The 20,567-nt window shown below is 45.6% G+C and overlaps 1 protein-coding gene across 5 annotated transcripts in view; it reads left to right on the forward strand.

Moving 5' to 3' along the window:
* The window catches only part of LOC140724146 (uncharacterized), a 51,154-nt gene that overhangs the window by 22,356 nt on the left and 8,231 nt on the right, over positions 1-20,567 (forward strand). The window contains exons 2-6 of one of the 5 annotated variants that reach the window (XM_073038626.1): positions 9,946-10,020; positions 10,891-10,962; positions 14,535-14,600; positions 15,208-15,253; positions 19,326-19,437. In XM_073038626.1, the coding sequence (XP_072894727.1) occupies positions 9,946-10,020; positions 10,891-10,962; positions 14,535-14,600; positions 15,208-15,253; positions 19,326-19,437 (371 nt within the window). Of the gene's footprint in view, positions 1-9,840; positions 10,021-10,890; positions 10,963-14,534; positions 14,601-15,207; positions 15,254-19,325; positions 19,438-20,567 lie in introns of those variants that run through there. The other 4 variants (XM_073038625.1, XM_073038628.1, XM_073038627.1 and 1 more) reach the window with 4 other exon arrangements.

Below are 20,567 nucleotides of genomic sequence, written 5' to 3' on the forward strand. Positions count from 1 at the left end.
GTGGTCTATTTTCAGCTGTCACCTCCCTTTTACTCTTTACGTAACTGAAAAACAGACTTTTAGCATCCTACTTCATGTCATTGGCTAGTTTGCCCACATATTTAATTTTTTCGATTATTTTGAGTTTCCTGGCCACTTTTTTGGATTTAAAAAAAACACAATAACTTATTAAGCATGATGCGACCCTTCCTACAGTCAACACCCTCGGTCCGAGAACCAAGTGGCTCTGCTATAAAAGTCGACTGTGCAATATTGCTAGTTTCTGAAGTAAAATCTTCCCGCAGAATGCTGCAAACAAACTTTGTTTTTCGTGTTTATTTGATTGTGCAATTTGAGCCTGAGAAGGGAGAGTCATACTTTTTTTAACACACAACGTCCAAATTGTCTAAGTCAGTGTTAACAGTAATAAATACAAGGTGTTGCTCTTTCTAGCCGACGCACAGATTTCTACTTCTCCCTTCTGCAAAACTCCTTCCACAGATCGCATTGTTTCGCTGCCCTGCTTTGGATCTTTTAATCCCTAATTCCCAACGATACATCAGTCAGGTACACTACCACGCCTCATTTCTCCTCTTGTCTTACCCACTCTAAACTCTGCTCTCTCTGCGCCTATCCCAAAATTACCAAAAAAACCCCAGACAAAGATTGTGCTGTTGTAATGTTTCGGACTGAATTTGTGGAGTCCAACACCTCCTTATCCCTACCACATAAAGAAAGCCCAGCTCCGCAGTGTCGCAAAACTGTTTAAGACACTGTTAGTGACCTCATCAGTTCTGCAGAACTCCCATCCACTGTCACCAAACTCACAGATCCTTTGCCCAGATCTGTTTATTTTGCCCCAATACCCAAGATCCATAATCGCGACTGTTCCGGGTAGGCCCATTTGCTGCCTGTTCCTGACCCACTGTACTCCAATGCTCGTACCTCAAACCGATTCTGTCTTCCCAGGTTCAGTCGCTTCCCAGCTACATTGGCGAAGCTTATCATGCTCGTGATCTCCTCTCTAATGATCAATTTCCTGACCACGATTGCCTCATTTTCAGCGTGAATAACCACTCTCAATACGCCTCTACCCTGATCCGCCACCACTTTCCTCTGTCTGGCAGAATTCAGCCTCACCCTCAATATTTTTCTTTCGGCTCCTTCTACTTTATCCAGGCACGAAGGCTGTCTATGGGCTTCGTCCCTGTGCCAAACTTTCCCCAGAAATGTTCCCCATCTTGTCCTCCAGAACACTGATGACAGCATTGATGCTTTTCATGCACCTGCTCTGAGGCCGTGAATTTCATCACATTTGCCACCAACGTCCACACTGACCTTAACCACACTTGGTCCATTTTAACAACTCCCTTCCCTTGCTCGATCTCTGTGTCTCCATCACTGGAGATAAATTGTCGACCCTGTTCATTAGAAACATACCGGCTCCAACTGTTACCTGGTCCATATCTCTTCCCTTGCAGTTTCCTTTAAAAATACCATTCCCTTTTCTCCTTTCCTTCATCTCATCCGCATCTGCTCCAAGAATGGGGCCGCCATTCCAGATCAGAGCTGCCTTCTCTCTGCGGCCGTAAGTACATATTGCACTCTTTTCCACAGTTGCTGCCTGATTTTCTGAGCTCTTCCTGCATTTTAATCCTTCAAAATTAATTAATTAAATATAATTCCCCTCCTTTACAAATGATACCGCACTCACCTTCTAGCACATCCCTTCTTAGTGAGACCAAAACGGGTCACAGTACGCCAAAAACAGCCTGCCCAGAGTTTTCTTATGTTTCATTCATTCTTGCTTTTATATTCTATTCCTCTTGAAATGAATGGTAATATCGCATTGGCATTTCACAGCAGCGACTCAACCGGCCAATAAACGTTTAAGGAATTCTAAAATATTCCGTGCTTTTATTTAATCATACAGGAGAAGACACTGCATTCAATTCCCTACCTCTTTGCCCATTCTCCCAATCCATCTAAATCATTGTGGAGCCTGTCTGCATTTTCAAAACTATCTTCCCCTCTACCTATTTTCGCATCATCTGAAGGTTTTGCCACAAAGCCATCTATTCCACTTCCGCAGAATGCTAGAACATAGAATATAGAACGAGAACAACACAGCACATTACAGGCCATTCGGCCCACAATGCTGAGCCGACCCTTAAACCCTGCCTCCAATGTAACCCTCCACCTTAAATTCCTCCATATGTCTGTCTAGTAGTCTCTTAATGTTCACTAGTGTATCTGACTCCACCACTGACTCAGGCTGTGCATTCCACGCAAGAACCACTCTCTGAGTGAAACATCTTCCTCTAATATCCCCCTTGAACTTTCCTCCCCTTACCTTAAAACCATGTCCTCTTGAATTTTGCAGTGGTACCCTGGGGAAGAGGCGCTGGCTGTCCACTCTATCTATTCCTCTTAATATCGTGTATACCTCTATCATGTCTCCTCTCATCCTCCTTCTCTCAAGAGATTAAAGCCCTAGCTCCCTTAATCTCTGATCATAATGCATACTCTCTAAACCAGGCAGCATCCTGGTAAATCTCCTCTGTACTCTTTCCAAAGCTTCCACATCCTTCCTACAGTGAGGCAATCAGAAATGGAAACAGTACAGCAAGTGTGGCGTAACCAGAATTTTATAGAGTGTATCATTCCCCAGCGACTCTTAAACTCTATCCCTCAATTTATGAAAGCTAACACTTCATAAGCTTTTGTAACGACACTATCTACCTATGAGGCAACTTTCAGGTATCTGAGGACTTGTACCCCCGTATCCCTCTGCTCATCCACACTCCCAAGTACCCTGCCATTTACTTTGTACTCTGTCTTGGAGTTTGTCCTTCCAAAGTGTACCACCTCATACTTCACTGGTCTGAACTCCATATGCCACTTTGCAGCCCAATTCTGCATCCTATCAATGTCTCTCTGTAATCTTCGACAATTCTCAATGCGATCTACAACACCAGCAACCTTTGTGTCGTCTGCAAACTTGCCAACCCACCCTTCTACACCCACTTCCAGGTCGTTAATAAAAATCCCAGAACCGATCCTTGTGGGTCACCACTAGTCACAACCCTCCAATCTGAATGTACCCCCTCCACCACGACCCTCTGCTTTCTGCAGGCAAGCCAATTCTGAATCCATCTGGCCAAACTTCCCTGGATCCCATGCCTTCAGACTTTCTGAATAAGCCTACCGTGTGGTACCTTGTCAAATGCCTTACTAAAATCCCTGTAGATCAGATCCACTGCACTTCGCTTATCTTTATGCCTGGTCACCTCCTCAAAGAACTCTATCAGGCTTCTTAGGCACGATCTGCCCTTCACAAAACCATGTGGACTGTCCCTGATCAGTCCATGATTCTCTAAATGCCCATAAATTCTATTCTAAATTTTCTTTCCAACAGCTTTCCCACCACAGGCGTAAGGCTCAATGGTCTATAAATACCCGGACTATGCCTACCACCTTTTTCTGAACAAGGGGACAACATTCGCCTCCCTCCAATCCTCCGGTACCATTCCCGTGGACAACGAGGATATAAAGATTCTAGCCAGAGGCTCAGCATTCTCTTCCCTCGCCTCGTGGAGCAGCTTGCGGAATATTCCATCAGGCCTCGGGGACTGATCCGTCCTAATGTATTTTAACAACTCCAACCCCTCTTCTGCCATAATATCAACATGCTCCAGAACATCAACCTCACTCATATTGTCCTCACCGTCATCAAGTTCCCTCTTATTGGTGAATACCGAAGAGAAGTATTCATTGAGGACCTCGCTCACTTCCACAGCCTCCAGGCACATCTTCCCACCTTTATCCCTAACCGGCCTTATCTTCACTCCTGTCAACCTTTTCTTCTTCACATAATTGAAGTATACCTTGTGGTTTTTCTTTACGAAACTCGCTAAGTCCTTCTGATGCCCCTTTCTTGCTCTCCTCAGCCCCTTCCTAACCTCCTTTCTTGCTACCCTATTTCCTGAATAAACCCATCTGATCCTTGCTTCCTAAACCTCACGTATGCTGCCTTCTTCCATCTGACCAGATTCTCCACCTCACTTGTCACCCATGGCTCCTTCACACTACCATTCTTTATCTTCCTCACCGGGACAAATTTATCCCTAACATCCTGCAAGAGATCCTTAAACATCAACCACATGTCCATAGTACATTTCCCTGCAAAAACATCTTCCCAATTCACACCCGCAATTTCTAGACTTATAGCCTCATAATTTGCCCTTCCCAAATTAAAAATCTTCCTGTCCTCTCTGATTCTATCCTTTTCCATGATAATGCTAAAGGCCAGGGAGCGGTGGTCACTGTCCCTCAGATGTTCACACACAGAGATTTGTGACCTGACCCGTTTCGTTACCTAATACTAGATCTACTATGGCATTACCTCTAGTAGGAATGTCAACATACTGTGACAGAAATCCATCCAGGACGCACTTAACAATCTCTGCCCCGTCTAAACCACTGGAACTAATCAGTTGCCAATCAATATTAGGGAAGTTACAGTCACACATGGTAGCAACCCTGTTATTTTTACACCTTTCCAAAATCTGGCTCCCAATCTGCTCCTCGGTATCTCTGCTGCTATCAGGAGATCTATAGAATACTCCAAATAGCGGAACTGCTACTTTCCTGTTCCTGACCTCTACCCATATTGACTCAAAAGAGGATCCTGCTTCATTACCCACCATTTCTGTAACTGTAATGGTATCCCTGACCAGTAATGCCCACCCCTCCTTTCCATTTCCCCTTCTCTATCTCTTTTAAAACATTGAAATCCAGGAATATTGAGAATCCATTCCTGCCCTGGTGCCAGCCAAGTCTCTGTAATGGCCACCTCATCATAATTCCATGTATGTATCCAAGCTCTCTGTTGATCACCTTTGTTCCTGTTGCTTCTTGCAATGAAGTACATGCACTTTAGCCCTTCTACCTTATTACCTTTACACCCTTTATTCTGTTTCTCTTCCCTCAAAGCCTCTTCATAAGCTAGATCTGGCTTTACTCCAAGCACTATATTTGCAGCTCTCGCATGACATTTATCCTCCTCCACCTCACTATCTGCTCTAACACTCTGTTTCCCTTCTCCCTGCAAATCTATTTTAAACACCACGGAGCAGCAGTAGCAAAACTTCCCGCAAGATTGTAGTCCCCTTCCAGTTCAGTTCAGGGTAGTTAAGAAAGCTTTTGGAGTATTAGGTTTCATAAGTCGAGGGATAGAGTTGAAGAGATGCGATGTAACGATGCAGCTCTATAAAACTCTGGTTAGGCCACACTTGGAGTGCTGTGTCCAGTTCTGGTCGCCTCACTAGAGGAAGGATGTAGATGCATTGGAAAGGGTACGGAGGAGATTTACTAGGATGGTGCCTGGTTTAGAGAGTATGCATTATGATCAGAGATTAGGGGAGACTGGGCTTTACTCTCTGGAGAGATGGAGGATGAGAGGAGACATGATAGAGATATACAAGATATTAAGAGGAATAGATATAGTGGACAGCCAGCGCCTCTTCCCCAGTGTACCACTGCTCGGTACAAGAGAACATGGCTTTAAGGTAAAGGGAGGGAAGTTCAAAGAGGATATGAGAGGATAGCTTTTTACTCAGAGAGTGGTTGGTGCGTGGAATGCACTGCCTGAGTCAGTGTTGGAGGCGGATTCAGTAGTGAAATTTAGGAGACTACTAGACAGGTATATGGAGGAATTTAAGGTGGGGCGTTATATGGGAGGCAGGGTTTAAGGGTCGGCACAAAATTGTAGGCTGAATTTCCTGTACTGTGTTGTATTGTTCTATGTTTTATGAACTATTGGAACTAATCAGGTGCCAGTCAATATTAAGGAAGTTAAAGTCACCCGTGATAACAACCCTGTTATTTTTGCACCTTCCCAAAATCCCAATCTGCTCGTCCGTATCTTTGCTGCTCCCAGGGGGTCCATTGGATACTCCCAGTAGAGTAACTGCTCCCTTCCTGTTCCTGACTTCTACTGATACTGACAGAGAAGATGATCCTGCTACATTACCCACCCTCTCTGTAGCTGTAATAGTATCCCTGACCTGTAATGCCACCCTTCATCCCTCCCTCCCCCCCATCCCTTTTAAAGCACTGAAATCCAGGAATATTGAGAATCCCTTCCTGCCCTGGTGCCAGCCAAATCTCTGTAATGGCCACTACATCATAATTCCATGTATGTATCCAAGCTCTCAGTTCATCACCTTTGTTCCTGATGCTTCTTGCATTGAAGTAAGCCATTTTCCCCTCTTCTACCTTACTACATTTACACGTTTTATTCTGCTTCTCTTTCTTCAAAGCCTCTTTATATGTCAGAGCTGGCTTTACTCCATGCACTATACTTGAAGATCTCGCATGACCTTTATCCTGCTCCACCTCACTATCTGCTCTAATATTCTGGTTCCCCTCCCCCTGCATATCTAGATTAAACCCCCCGGGGATTCACTAGCAATCCTTCCCACAAGGATGTTAGTCCCCCTCCAGTTCAGCTGCAACCCGTCCATCGGAACAGGTCTCACATTCCCTGGAACAAAGCCCAATTGTCCAGAAACATGAAGCCCTCCCTCCTGCACCAACTCCTTAGCCACGTATTTAGCTGCATTATCTTCCTATTTCTGGCCTTACTAGCATGTAGCAGGTCCTGCCCTTCAACTGTGAACCTAACTCCCTAAATCTTCTTTGTAGGACCTCCTCCTTCTTCCTATCCACATCATTGGTCCCTACATAGACCACGACATCCGGCTGCTCACCCTCCCTCTTGACAATACTGAGAACTCGATTCGAAATATCGTGGGCCCTGGCACCTGGGAGGCAACAGACCATCCGGGATTCTCGATCTCTTCCACAGAACCTCTCATCTGTTCCCCTAACTATCGAATCCCCAATCACGACTGCTCTCCTCTTTTCCCTCCTTCCTTTCTGAGCCGAGGGTCCAGTCTGAGTGCCAGAGATGCCACCGCTGCAACTTGTCCCTGGTAGGTCGTCCCGACCAACAGTATCCAAAACGTTCTTACGTATAACGTAAGCGATCCCAACGCAGACCACTGTGGAATACCACTAGTCACCGACAGCCTACCGGAAAAGGCTCTCTTTATTCTCACTCTTTCCTACCTGCTAAACAGTCATTGCTTTTTCAATGCTAGCATCTATCATGTAATACCGTGGATCTTGACGTTTTTAGCAGCCTCATGTCTGATGCCTTATCAGAGGTCTTCTAAGAATCCAAGAACAGAACAGCTACCGATTCCACATTATCTATTCTGCTTGATAACCTCTGAAGGAATTCCAAAAGCTTTGTCAAGCAAAACCTTCCCCTGAGGAAAACTTGCTGACACATGTCAGAAAATATGTTAACTGTAATATTCGATTTAAGCATCTTCCTTGACACTGAAATCAGCCTAATTGTCCTGTCCTTTCTTCTGGCTCTCTCCCTTCCTGACAGTTTGAGTGACGTTTGCAATTTTCCATTTTCCCGGATCCATGCCAGATTCAATTGACACTTGAAAGATCACTATTGTTGCTTCCACAATCACGTGCTCCACATATTAGGACCCTGGGGAGTATAATAGCTTGTCCAGGAGACTTTTAAAACTTCAGGCTTCGATATCTAAAGAACCTTCTCTCTTCCAATGGCAACTTGACACGCATTGTCCTTGACACTCTCCAATTTCTGACATATTTCTTTTTCATTTATTCTGTATTTTTGATATTTTTGTATTCACCAGGTGCCCTGTAATGCCACAAGGGGCCCTCTGTTTCTGGGATGAGGTCTCCCGATGTGAGCCAGGCTTTGGAAGCTTCATTGTAGACATCTAGTCTGCTCAGATGATGGACTAGTGTTCCAGGGAGGGTCATTTGCCCCATTTGTTAACTTCTTCTCCTGTAGTGACTATGTCATAAGCTTTCTGAGTTGTTCTTTCCTTTAGGTATAATGGCAGGTACTTCTTTTCAGAATGTATATGTGCACATCAGGTATAAATTCCGTTTTTTTTTTGATGAAACTATATTATTAGAAGTGTTATCTGACTGTTTAGTATTTAACACCCCGGAAGAGGTTCCACTGCTAATGTAATGGTCTTTCTGTAGCAGCTGAATTTGGATTATGGTTCGCGATAACGGGTGTTTTCGAAAGTGAACTGGATCTTTTGTTACGGTAATCATGATTAGATGGAGCAAGGGCTTCACAGTTGACAGAGGATTGGTCAATATGTCACTTGGAAGAGTTAAGTTTAATTATAATTGGCACTTTTGTTTTTTTTAATCCTTATTTTCTTTTCTAAACCTTTAGTTAAGATTCCTGAATATAATTCCTTCTATCTTATGCCGCGTGCTGTCTATTATTTCTTGGCACTGACTTTGTAACAGGGCAGCAAACTACACAGCATCCACACAAAACGGTGCATCGGGTGGGAGAGCTCTCTCAGTATCACGGGTTAGGCCAGACCGGAGTGTATATTAAACTAGACTTACACAGCCAGGGAAACTAGCGGGGTTTCATGTTATTGTTTAATGTCTGTTATTATTCTTCCCCTTCTGTCCTCGGTAATGTTAATCTAAGTGTGCTGGAGTGTACATTTTTCTTTCTAAAATTTCCTCCTTTGAGGTCTTATTTTTCTTTGTAATTTTTCCAGATTGATATCGAGCCAAAATTTGTTGCCAAGCGAAGACGTTATTTAGAATATACCGGAAGTGTTTATTGCACTTGTTTTATGTTTACTATTGAGCTTTGTTTGCCAGATTTTCTTAAGCCTGAAGTAAATTCTGTGGAAATGTTTGACTCTGTAGCAGTCGGATTTTTTTGCTTTGACACCTAGATACCTATATATTTCATTGTCATCTATCTGTTGTATGGTATCATACTAATCGGTTTTAAATTCAACTAACTCTGTTACTTCTTTCTCACTGTTTAATGTTCTGTACTTACCTTGTCCAGAGTAACATAGAAACATAGAAAACCTACAGCACAATACAGGCCCTGCGGCCAACAAAGTTGTACCGAATATGTCCCTACCTGAGAAATTACTAGGCTTACCTATAGCCCTCTATTTTCCTAAGATCCATGAACCTACCCAAATATCTTAATAGACCCTACCGTATCCGTATCCAACACCATTGCCAGCAGCGCATTGCACGCACTCACGCATATGTTCCTAATTTTCGAAAAGGGATCTGCTATTGTATTAATTTCTTCAGCTTTATTGGTGATGTAGCATTTAATTTCAAATCGTCCAGGAAGGTGTGTTAAGGTAAAATCGCTTGGTTGTTTCTGATCTGAAACCCTATGCTTCTCTGATTCAGTTAATTACAGAGCGTGTTCGCAGACAGTCCAAACCCTAATCAGCATTGAGTGTCGCCCGGAAAAATGCTTTGGTTTAATTTTAAACGCATGGAGAACCTGCGCCACCGTCTCTTGTGCGGTCGAACGTGCCGGGGTCATTTTTCACCGTGAGTCTTCATGAGCGCACAGTTTTGCAGTCGGCATTGCTGCACGGAGGGTTTTTATCTGAGGTCGTTTCCTCAACTCCTGCCACTGGATCCGACCTGTGGGTGGACAGTTCTACCCTGGACTCTACTCCAATAACAGACACTGAGTGTCATTACCTGGACAACAGAACAGGTGCAGCGGAAAAGCAATGACGACCAACCTGGGACTCTAACGATGTTGATGCCTTCTCTCATTTGCTTAAGTGATTCAGGTTAATTTGGAAGCTTTGTGAAAAACTGTGAGGGGTCTCACATACTGTCCTCACAGTAGGCAAAGTAGGTGGCGGGTTCAGCTGCTGTCTGGATCCGCTCATGTTTGTGATATTAATGTGGTGTCCTAGTTAATTAATGAGCTTCGGTTTGCACAATGTCGCTCCATTCGATGATGCAATACTTGCGGTTGGAATACTTAAAATCACGAGTTGTTTTTTATTCTCCTGCATTGGCTGTTCTGGATAGCAACAGCACGTGTCATCCCTCCATATATCGAGGCTCTGGACAAGCGCACACCCAATACAGCAAGTCGACACTGAGGTAAGCCGAAGCACTTAACGTCTGGCAGTAGTCAAGTGATTATGCTGTATGTATCGTGTTTTCTCTCTCTCTCTCTCACCCCCTCTCCCTCTCCATCCCTCTCTCTCTCTATGTCTCTCTGTCCTCTCTTTCTCTCTCTTACTCACACCGACTCCTACCTCTCTATCTCTGTTCCGGCTCCTTTCTCTCCTACTTCCTCCAGCATCCGTCTTACAATTTCATCTCTCTTTCTTTCTGACTCTCTCCCCCATTCGTCCCTCCGTCTCTGTCCCCATTATGCAATATCCCGCACCCAGCCCTCCGTTTCTACTGGAATATATGTATCCACCTAGATCTTTACCCTCTAATATCGTCTTCATCCCACCCAAAGAGACTCTGTTTCAGACAAATCAGCATGCCGGAGATGTTTGTGAGGTTAAACCTGGGGCTCGGTTAATAATTACACCAGGAACACTGGGTCTACATGCATCTCTGTCATGTGCGCAGTTTATGGGAAGAGGGAAATCACGGTCAGTGGTGCTCAGGTCACAGCGACGTCAGCCCATGAACTGAGGGGTGCCACAGGTTCTATTACCAAGGTTTCTGACCACACTCACCAGTGTGATGGTATGAGCGAAGGGCAGGGCGTGGGATGATGAAAGGGGATATGGAGCGGCTGAGTGAGTGTGTGGGAAGGTGGCAATGGAAAATCCTGTGGATTATTATAAGGGTATCTACTTTCGTACAGAAGACAGAGTCATTATTAAATGAAAAGAGATATGTTGGTGGTGATGCCCAGTTTGAGGAACTGTTGCACCATACGCAGAGATGAAAGATACTTAAAATCACAATTTGTTTCACTTCTCCTGCATTGGCTGTTCCGGATAGCAGCAGCTTGTGTCATTTCTCCGTATCTAGAGACTCTGGACAAACGCACACCCAGTACAGCAAGTCAGCTCTGAGGTAAGCCGTAGCACTTAGAGTCTCTGCAGTGGAACTACAGTCACTGGATGATAAAGACTAGGGATTATGCTGTACGTATTGTCCTCTCTCTCTCTCTCTCTCTCAATTTCATATCTCTCCCCTCTCTCTCTCTATCCCACTCCATCTAACTCACACCGTCTCCTCTCTATCTCTGTTAATATTCAGTTTTTTCCCACTTCCTCCCGTATCCATCTTACAATTTCATCTCTCTCTCTATCTCACTCTCACTGTCTATCTCGCCGCCATTCGTCCCTCCGTCTCTGTCCCCATTATGCAATAACCCGCCCCCAGCAATGGAAAACCCTGTGGATAGCTATAAGGGCATCGTCTTTGGTGTAGAAGACATAGTCATTATTAAATGAAAAGAGATCTGTTGCTGGTGATGCCCAGTTAGTGGAGCTGTTGCACCATACCCAGAGAATAAAGATCACCGTAGAGGAACAGTCGCTAACCCAGTCTATACCTTGTACTTCTCCCCGGGCACGTCGACCCGTCTAATTTCGTGCATTTTATTTTGCTGATGTACCCGTCGTATTGTTGACAGCTTTGGTGAAAATTCCCGAGGGATGGAAACTGGTTTCTCCTCTATTGATAACCAGAATGAGAATCACAAAAAATGCTTGAGGATCTCAGCAGGCCAAACAGCTTCAGTGAAAAAAAGAAGTGTAGTCCGAGATTCGGGCCAAAACACTTCGGCAGGACTGGAGAAAAAATAACAGCTGAGGAGTAGATTTAAAGGGCGCCGGGAGGGGAAAGCGAAACACCAGGTGTTAGGTGAAACCTGGAGGGGAGGGAGTGGTGATAAAGAAATTAGCTTGGAATGTGAAAGAGACAGGACCATTTAAAACAGACAAAAAAAATGTTGGAGCACCAGAGGGAGGCGATGGGCGGTCAAGGAGATATGGTGAGAGAGGGAAAAGGAGATGGGACATAGAATGTGGGGGGGGGGGGGTGGAGTAGGGTCGGCGGTTTGGAGGGCATTACTGGAAATTTGAAAAATCGATGTTCAGTTTTTCAGGTTGGAGGCCACCCGTACAGAATACAAGGTGTTGTTCCTCCATCCTAAGTGTGTCCTCATCACGACAGAGGAGAGGGCCATGGATGGACATACAACAATGGGAATGGGAAGCGGAATTAAAATGGATGACCACTGGAATGAAAATCCTCATCCTGAGATCATATGCAGCGGTGACGTAGGAATTGAGAGAAGGGGATGGAGTTTTTACATGTAGCAGGGTTGAACAAGGTATAGTCCCTCTAGCTCCCCCTCCCCCCTTTCCATACGGATCGCCCCTACGTAACTCGCTTGTCCATTTGTCCCTCCCCACTGAATTTCCCTCCCGGCTCTTATCTTTGTAAGCGGAACAAGTACTACACCTGCCCTTACACCTCCCTCACTAACATTCAGAGCTGTAAACAGTCTTTTCATATGAGGTGACACTTCACTTGTGAGTCTGTTGGAATTTGTTATTGTGTTCAGTGCTCCCGGTGTGGCCTCGTGTACATCAACGAGGCTCGACGTAGATTGAGAGATGGCTTTGAAAAAGACCTGCGCTCAGTCCGCCAGAACAAGCGGGATCTCCCAGTGTCCAGCGATTTTAATTCCAGTTCCAATTCCTGTACCGACATGTCCATCAATCACTGTCGTGATGAGGTCACGCTTAATTCCTTTTCACCATTTCCCATCCCCTTACCCGGCCCCTCACCTTATCTGCTTCTTGCCATTCGCCTCTCTCTGGTAGTCCTCCCCACACCCCAATTTTTTTCTTTCTTCCATGGACATCTGTCTCAGAATGAAGACCATTGTCGCTCCCGGTGAGGCCTCCAGTATATTGACCAGACTCGACATAGATTGGGAGACAGCGTCGCCAAGCATTTACGTTCCGTCCACCAGAACAAACGGGATCGCCCACTGGCCACTGATTTTAATTCCAATTCAAATTCCCATTCCGATATGTCCATCCATGGCCTCCTCCGCTGTCGTGATGAGGCAACGTTTAGGTTGGGGGAACAACACCTTATATTCCGTTTGAGTAGATGCAACCTGACGGCACCAAAACCAATGTCCCCACGCCCCCTCCCCTTTTCACCATTTCCCATCCACCTTTCCCCCTCTCACCAAATATCCTTGCCCGCCTGTCACCTCCCTCTAGTGCTCCTCCCCAATTTTTTTTCTTTCTTCTATGGCCATCTGTCTCTTGCACCAAACATTTTATCCCCCCATAGATGCTGCTGCTTCATAGAGTTCCTCCAGCATTTTGTGTGTGTTGCTCTGATTTCCGGCTTCTGCAGGTTTTGTCTTGTTTGAGAATTCGGGATCACATTTATTATCACTGACATTCACTGTGTGACGTGAAACGTGATTTTGTAGCTGCAATACAGTGCAAAGACAGAAAATTCCCAATAAGTAGATAAGTAAAGGGAGATAGATAGATAGATAGATAGATAGATAAACCGACCGACAGATGTGTAGATCAATAGATTGATAGATAAATGGATAGACAGATGGACACGCTCCAATGGGCAACGTCTCCGCGGGATGGAGTCAGCGAGGATGTTTTCCCTGACTCAGATGTTTTGGATCAGGGACCTGCTCCATCATCAAGGGATTACATTGGCAATCAATCTCAGAATGAAGTGTATCATCATTAACATATTTGGTGCAATTTCTTCTTCTGTTCCAAAGCACAGCGTGAGAGCGAAACATTGTAAATTGCAATAAATAAATACTTACGGCAGACAGGAGCTGTCAGGAGAGGAAGGGGAGAGACATTAGATGAAGTACACTTCATTAGAACTGAGGAGGGAGAGAAACGTAAGTTAGTCTGGGCAGCAGAGAAGGTGGGAAGGCTCTTTAGAAATGCAACATCTCTGCTCGGCTGAGATTTGACTGAATTGGTTTATCTCATGTACGAGGTACAGTGTAAAGCTTATTTTTACACTCCACACCAAACTCTCTCCTTCTGTCCAACCAGCCCTACCCTCAACCCGCTCTTACATCTTCCTTACCGTGTTCATCCAATTCCACTCAATCACTCCTCCTCTCCCGCCTATTCTCTCGCACTCCCTCCTTCACCATCTCTCTGACAGAAACTCTGTCTTTTCCTGGAGTGGAGGAGGCTACCTGAGGTTTTCTAACCGATGGAGGGCATGCATAGTCCACACGGCGGGAACGTTATCCCATGTAGCAGAGGCTTCAGTAGCACACAATATAGATCGAAGAGGCGGAGTGAGAGGCTCACCAGGATTGTTACGAGACCGGAATGAACTAGGGCTGGCTCTCCTGCTGTCGAGGATGCTAACCAGAATCCGCTTCGGTGCAGTGGGAAGGATAGTGCTTGGGTAGAGATACACAAACACTCCATCCCCTGCATCGAGATGAGCCAGTTAAATTTCTGGGATTATAGCCAATGTACGAATTATTTCGGAATACAACGATGTTGAGTACTAGAACTGGCTCGGCGGGCCGATGGGCTGTTTGCTGTATAACCCTGTGAATGACCTTATGTCCATGGCAAATACTGGATAGTTTCTGTTTCTGTTTCTCATAGGGTAACAATGCTGCCCGTGTTTCTGCTTGTCGCCTCGCTGGCCAGCGTGGAAGGCTTGAGCAAAGAGTAAGACAAGAATCAAATTCCTTTCCTGCCGCAGTCCCACCATCTGCCGCTCTATCCCGATACCTTGTATCCCTGCTAGTGCTGCCTCCGTGTGCTGCAGTGCCTCCGACCAGGCACTGCCTGCCTCGCCTCCCTCCTTCAATCAGTTTTCCGGGACCAGCCGCCCTCCCCAACTCGGATTCCATTCACAAACTCCACCTCTTCAATCCATATCGCTTAAATCCTGATTCTCCCTGCGACGGAAACCGAGGCAAGAACCACAACTGGGTAGTTGGATTAAACATTTGTACCGAGCCCAAGCAGTAACGGTAGACAATCGGCAACATACAATATGAGAGCTAAGATCCGAGCTCCTTTAACAAAATACATTCGCACTCCCCTCCAGCACGGCGTCCTTCTGCAAACCAGCCTCCCACCAGATAACATCCTCCATGTTTAGCGCACGGCTCTCTTAATGTTGTACCTTGTTACACTGTCGGGTTTGATCTGAGAGCCCTTCTCTTCTGATGGCACACATCAGAGAATCCACTGTTTTGTGGAATGTGTGGGATGCTTGTTTGCATTGTCTATTGAGCTTCTGACTCTCTCATTGTGTTTTTGCTTCCAGTCCTTGCTTGGGATATGATGTCCTCTGCACCACTGCGGATTATCAGGTAATGTGATCGCTGACTATTACTTTTCCTTTCCTCCTTCCCCCAGACGTCCCGTCTCTCCTTCAGCTACATCCGTTTCCCAGAGAATCTCCCTGCCACAGATCATTGCTCACTGTTGACATCTGAGCCTCTATTTACCCGACACCGCCACGTGCAGATTCCCGTCCACGTCATTCTTCCTCAGGCCGTAGGGACGAATTGTCTCCGCTCCGCCGCCATTGGTTCTGAACCCTGGAGCTGCTGATCCCGCAGCACCCGGGGAGTCAGACGCAGCTGGAGTACTGCAGCCTGCTGACTACCCACCCTGGCCCCACTTCACCCAGGGAGGGAAGGGTGAAAGGTAAATTAAGGGTATAAGAAAGATGTGTCTTTTGGAGAGGGTACGAAGGAGCTTTACTGGGATGTTTACTGAATTAGTGGGTCCATGCTGCAGTAGGAATTTGTGCACACTCGGAATGCTTTCTTTGCAGCGGCGGTAGCTGAGGAGATGTCAATAAGGGTTAAAAAGTTTGATAAGTAACGCTGGCATATATTGTACGTGATAGGCGTTAAAAAGAAGTATGTAGGAGGCCGTCAAATGTGATTTATTTTTGTCTGTACATGGAAGGACTTCAAAAACAACATGTTGAGACTACAAAACTTCTATGTGCTTGTCAGAACAAGAGGGGAGGGTAACAAGTGCAGAGAAACTGTCACAGGGGGGACAGGAGGGTGGACCCAAGTGCAGGACGCAGGCACTGAAGTACTAGGGGCAGGACAGTAATAACTAAAGGATAGAAACAGATGGAGCGACCAGGGCATGCGAAAGAGACAGGGCGTGCGAGGTAATCATGGGGTTCAGAAAGAGCTCGTGGCAGGGCAGGAGGGCTGCCTGGGCGGCCGCATCACTCCTGGGCAGGGCCGCCTCCAGGGCGGGAACACGGTGTCCGGGGCAAGACGCAGGACACCTGGGCAGGTAACGGGCACAACCCATCAGAGGTGAGGGGTAGGAAGGGGACAGATTCCCCTTGCCGGGCAACGGCAGACCGGCCTGCTACCCGACCGAGGCAAGGGATCGGAATGGAACTTGGTCCGGGGTGACTCCAAGACTGACTCACAGAACCTGAGGATGAGACTGTAGGTACTCCAAGCCGGGACGACCGGAACGAACAGGGCCGATCGGACGAAACACCTCGGAACATGGCAAACCAGCGAACAAGACAAAACAGGTTTAGAGCAGGGAAACCCACCCACCCAACCAGACTCGGTACCAGAGTCCCTTATATCCACCTGCCAGCTGATAGGCAACAGGTGCGCCTCCTTAAGCAAAGATTATCTTATTTGGCTTAAGGGTGACAGGAGGGACGGCTGCAAGACCCGGAGTCCGGTATCCGCGGACCGGATCATAACCTGGAATGCTTGGGCCCGAGCAGAAACATTTAAAACATCCTTTGCAATTGGAGAGATACCAGAGGAGGAGAGGACAACCAATTTTTAAGACTATTTTTAAGAGTTTAAACATAAACCACAAAATTCTAGGCCGCAATTTCTGACATCAGCGGAGGAAAAGTTACCTGAAAGTATTCCAAGGGACCTGATGTAGGAGTATTTGGATATCAGTTGACTAAATAAGTACTGTCGGCATGGCGTCGTGCCTGGTAGGTTATTCCTAACCAAATTATCGAGTTTTTTCAGGAACTTACCAGGAAAATGTATGAAGGTAAGGCATTGTGGGAGACACCAGATAGTACAGTAGATAGCTGCCTCTCAGATTGTGACCTGGGCGTATTAATGTGTTACAGGCTGTGCTGTGTTTGTTGTTGTTTTATTTCATCTATAGCAACGCAGCTGATGATAATGTGGTTAACTGTGTCAGCAAAATGCCGAAGACACCAAGTCTGGGGGTGTAATGGGCAGCGAGAAAGACTATCTTGGCTCCAGTGGGATATACAACTGCTGGAAAAATGCTCTAACATATGGCAGGTGGAAATTAATGCAGACAAGTGTGAGGCTATACACTATGGCAGGACTAAACACAGTAAGCCTTACACGGTGAACGTCAGGACACTGAAGAGTGTGGTAGAACAAAGCGATCTGCAATACGGTCCATAAATCGTTGAAAGTGTCGCCATGTGTAGATAGGATCCTAGAGAAACCGTTCAGCACATTGGCCTTTATTAATCAATGTATTGAGTACAGGAGATGAGATGTTGTGTTGAAGATGTTCCAGACGTTAGTGAAGCCCAATTTAGACTATTGTCTGCAGTTGTGGTCACCGACATACAGGAGAGTTGTAATTAAGATTGAAAGAGCACAGTGAAAACTTACGAAGATATTGCCGCGTCCAGAACATTTGCACTTTAAGGAAATATTGAAAAGGTTTTGTCAGTATTTCTTAGAAGACAGAAGATTGAGGGTGGTTTTGAAAGATGTTTACAATATTACGAGTGGTGTCAATTGGGTAAATGCAAGCAGGCTCTTTCCACTGGTGTTGCGTGGGACAACGACCAGTGTCCTGGGTTGAGTGTGAAAAGTTAAAAAGTTATAAAGGAACATGAGGGGAAACCACTTCACTGAGTGGATCGTGAGAGCATGGAATAAGCTCCCAGCTCAAGCGAGGCATGCGAACTCGATGTAAACGTTTAAGAAAAGTTTGGATCGTTATATGATGATAGGGTTATGTAAGTCTTTGGTCTCGGTGAAGGTCGATTGGAGTAGCAGTTTGAATGGTCATTGCATGGATTAGATGTGCTGAAGGGCTTGTGCTGTACTTCTCTATTTCTCCATGAGATTGTACGGACAAGGTTTGTCACCCCGAGTGCGCTGAATGCTTCGAGTGTGCGATCTACGTTGATAGACCATAAGGCGATAAAGTATATCAGTAGAAGTAGGCCATTAGGCCCATCGATACTGTTCCGCCATTCAAACATGGGGTGATCCAATTCTCCCAGTCATCCCCACTGCCCGGCTTTCAGCCTATACCCTTGAAAGCGCTGCCTAATCAAGAACCTATCTCTCTCTGCCTTAAATTCACCCAATGACTTTGCCTCCAGAGCCGCTCGTGGCAACAAATTCCAAAGATTTACCACCTTCTGCTTAAAGTAATTTCTCCGCATGTCAGTTTTAAAAGGACTTTCTTCAATTCTGAAGCCGTGCCAAATTGTTCTGGAGTCCTCTACCATGGAAATAACTTTACCATATCTAATCTGTCCAGGCCTTTTAACATTCTAAATGTTTCTAGGAAATCCCCCTTCATTCTTCTGAACTCCAGGGAATACAGCTCATGAGCTGCCAGACCTTCCTCATAAGGTAACCCTTTCATCCCTTTCATGCTGGCGGAAACAGATACATTAGAGATTTTTCCATGGCGTTTATACAGGCACCTGAAGGAAAATGTTAGGGTACGGTCAATGTGAAGGGAGAGGGACTTAGTTTAGTCAGCCAGATGATTACAAATTTAATTGACCTGACACAGTACTGTGGGCTGAAAGGCCGGTCCCTCTACTTCTCTATGTTCCTGTTCTATGTTTGATTTGTCACAACTACCTTGTTCCAGACAGTGAATCCGTTGTTATCATTTGCGCCCAACAAATTCTGAGGATGTGCTGCGGCAGTTCACATGGATCGTCACGCTTCGGGTGCCAACATATCTTCCCACCAATGACTCTCCATGACCAATACGTCCTTGTAATATGGGAGGACACCAGAGCACCCGGAGGAAACCCACGCGATCACGGGGAGAACGGAGAATTCTTTACAGCCGAGAATGATTATGTGGATGGCGGGGAATTGAACCCATTTGCGAGTGCTATAAAACCCTACGTTGGTTGTTACAATACGCTGCCGCCTGGCCAGGGTACCTTCGGTGCACGAAGGGACTATTGACACATGTGCGGAGTACCGAGTGTACCTATTCAGAGGAACTTGTGCCACTTTAAGCCCTTACGCTGCTCAGTGTCATGACATTCTATCCGTCGCTGTGCTCACTTCGTTCTGCCTCGTCGTGTGCCATCCTTGCTCCTCAATCACGAAACACACATCACCGAACCCCTCTTACAACTCCTATAGTAAGAACTCCATTCTCTGTCAACAGTTCCGCCGTTACAATGACTCGGTCTGGGTTGGAATACACGGCAGCTCCGTCCACAATGTTAAAACTGATATCGCACCGCTGTACCTATATCTCGCTGGGCGAAACCTGGAAGGTAGGAAAACGGCCAATATTGATGACATCAGAAACAATCTGTCGACTGTCAACTGGGGCAGACTGTTCCAGACACATATGTATTTGATAAGTTGGAGTATTAGAACATTGTCGTCGAGAGAGTGCAATGCTTTTATGTAAAAGTTTAAGATGATAAGTGTAGAAAACCGTCGTTTTCTAGAGATGTGGAGGCGCTTGGTAAGAAAAAGTGGAGATGTGCATCACGTATAAGCAGGTAGGAACAACATATCTATTTATGGAGTAACCTTAATGCAATGGAATAGTTTTTTTTTAAAGAATCAGGAGCAACAATGGAGCACATGAGATTTCCCCAACCGACAAGGGGAGGGAATGATCGGGATGATTGGGGATACTAATACTGTATGGAGACATGTGGAGATAAAAGAAGTAGGGAGATCATAAATGATTTTTCTTTTTCATCTGTATTTAGTCAGTAGACCTCTACAGAGTCAATAGCACAGAGGCAAAGTGGCAACATCTTCACAGAGAAGGACGTGTTTGTTGTCCTGTCGCATCTTAGGGATGCAAGTGGAAAAGTGGTAATGTTGTTGCTGTAATTAGTTGAAGGTATTCTAAACAAATGATACATAAGTATTTGTTTTGACATGGATGAAGTTTAATCAGCTTAGTTTCCTGCCTCTAAGTTATTGAGGCCGTTGCCACTAAAGTTGATGAAAGCAAGGCTGTGGACATTGTATACATGGATTTCAGTATTCCAGTTGAGAAGGGCCCGCGTGGGCGTTTGGTCAAGAAGTTTCGATGCATTCAAGGTTAGGTAGCAATTTGAATTAGACACTGGCTTTGCGGAGCAGCGAAGTACATTGTTGCCTCTCTGGCTGGAGACCTGTGACTAGTAGAGAGCCGTAGGGATTGATGTCGTGTCCGTTGTTGTTTGCCATCTATCTAAGGGATCTGAATGATAATGTGGTTAAGTCGATTAGTAAAATTCAGGGACCACACTAAGATCGGGAATGTAGTAGACAGTGAGGAATACTGTCATGGCCTGCAGCGGGATTTGGGCGAGCTGGAAATTGTGCTTAAAACGGCAGATGGAATTCAATTCAGTCAAGTGCGAGATTTTTCACTTCGGTTGGACCAACCACGGTAGGG

This window comes from Hemitrygon akajei, unplaced genomic scaffold, assembly GCF_048418815.1.
Source record: "Hemitrygon akajei unplaced genomic scaffold, sHemAka1.3 Scf000167, whole genome shotgun sequence".
Lineage (NCBI taxonomy): Eukaryota > Metazoa > Chordata > Chondrichthyes > Myliobatiformes > Dasyatidae > Hemitrygon > Hemitrygon akajei.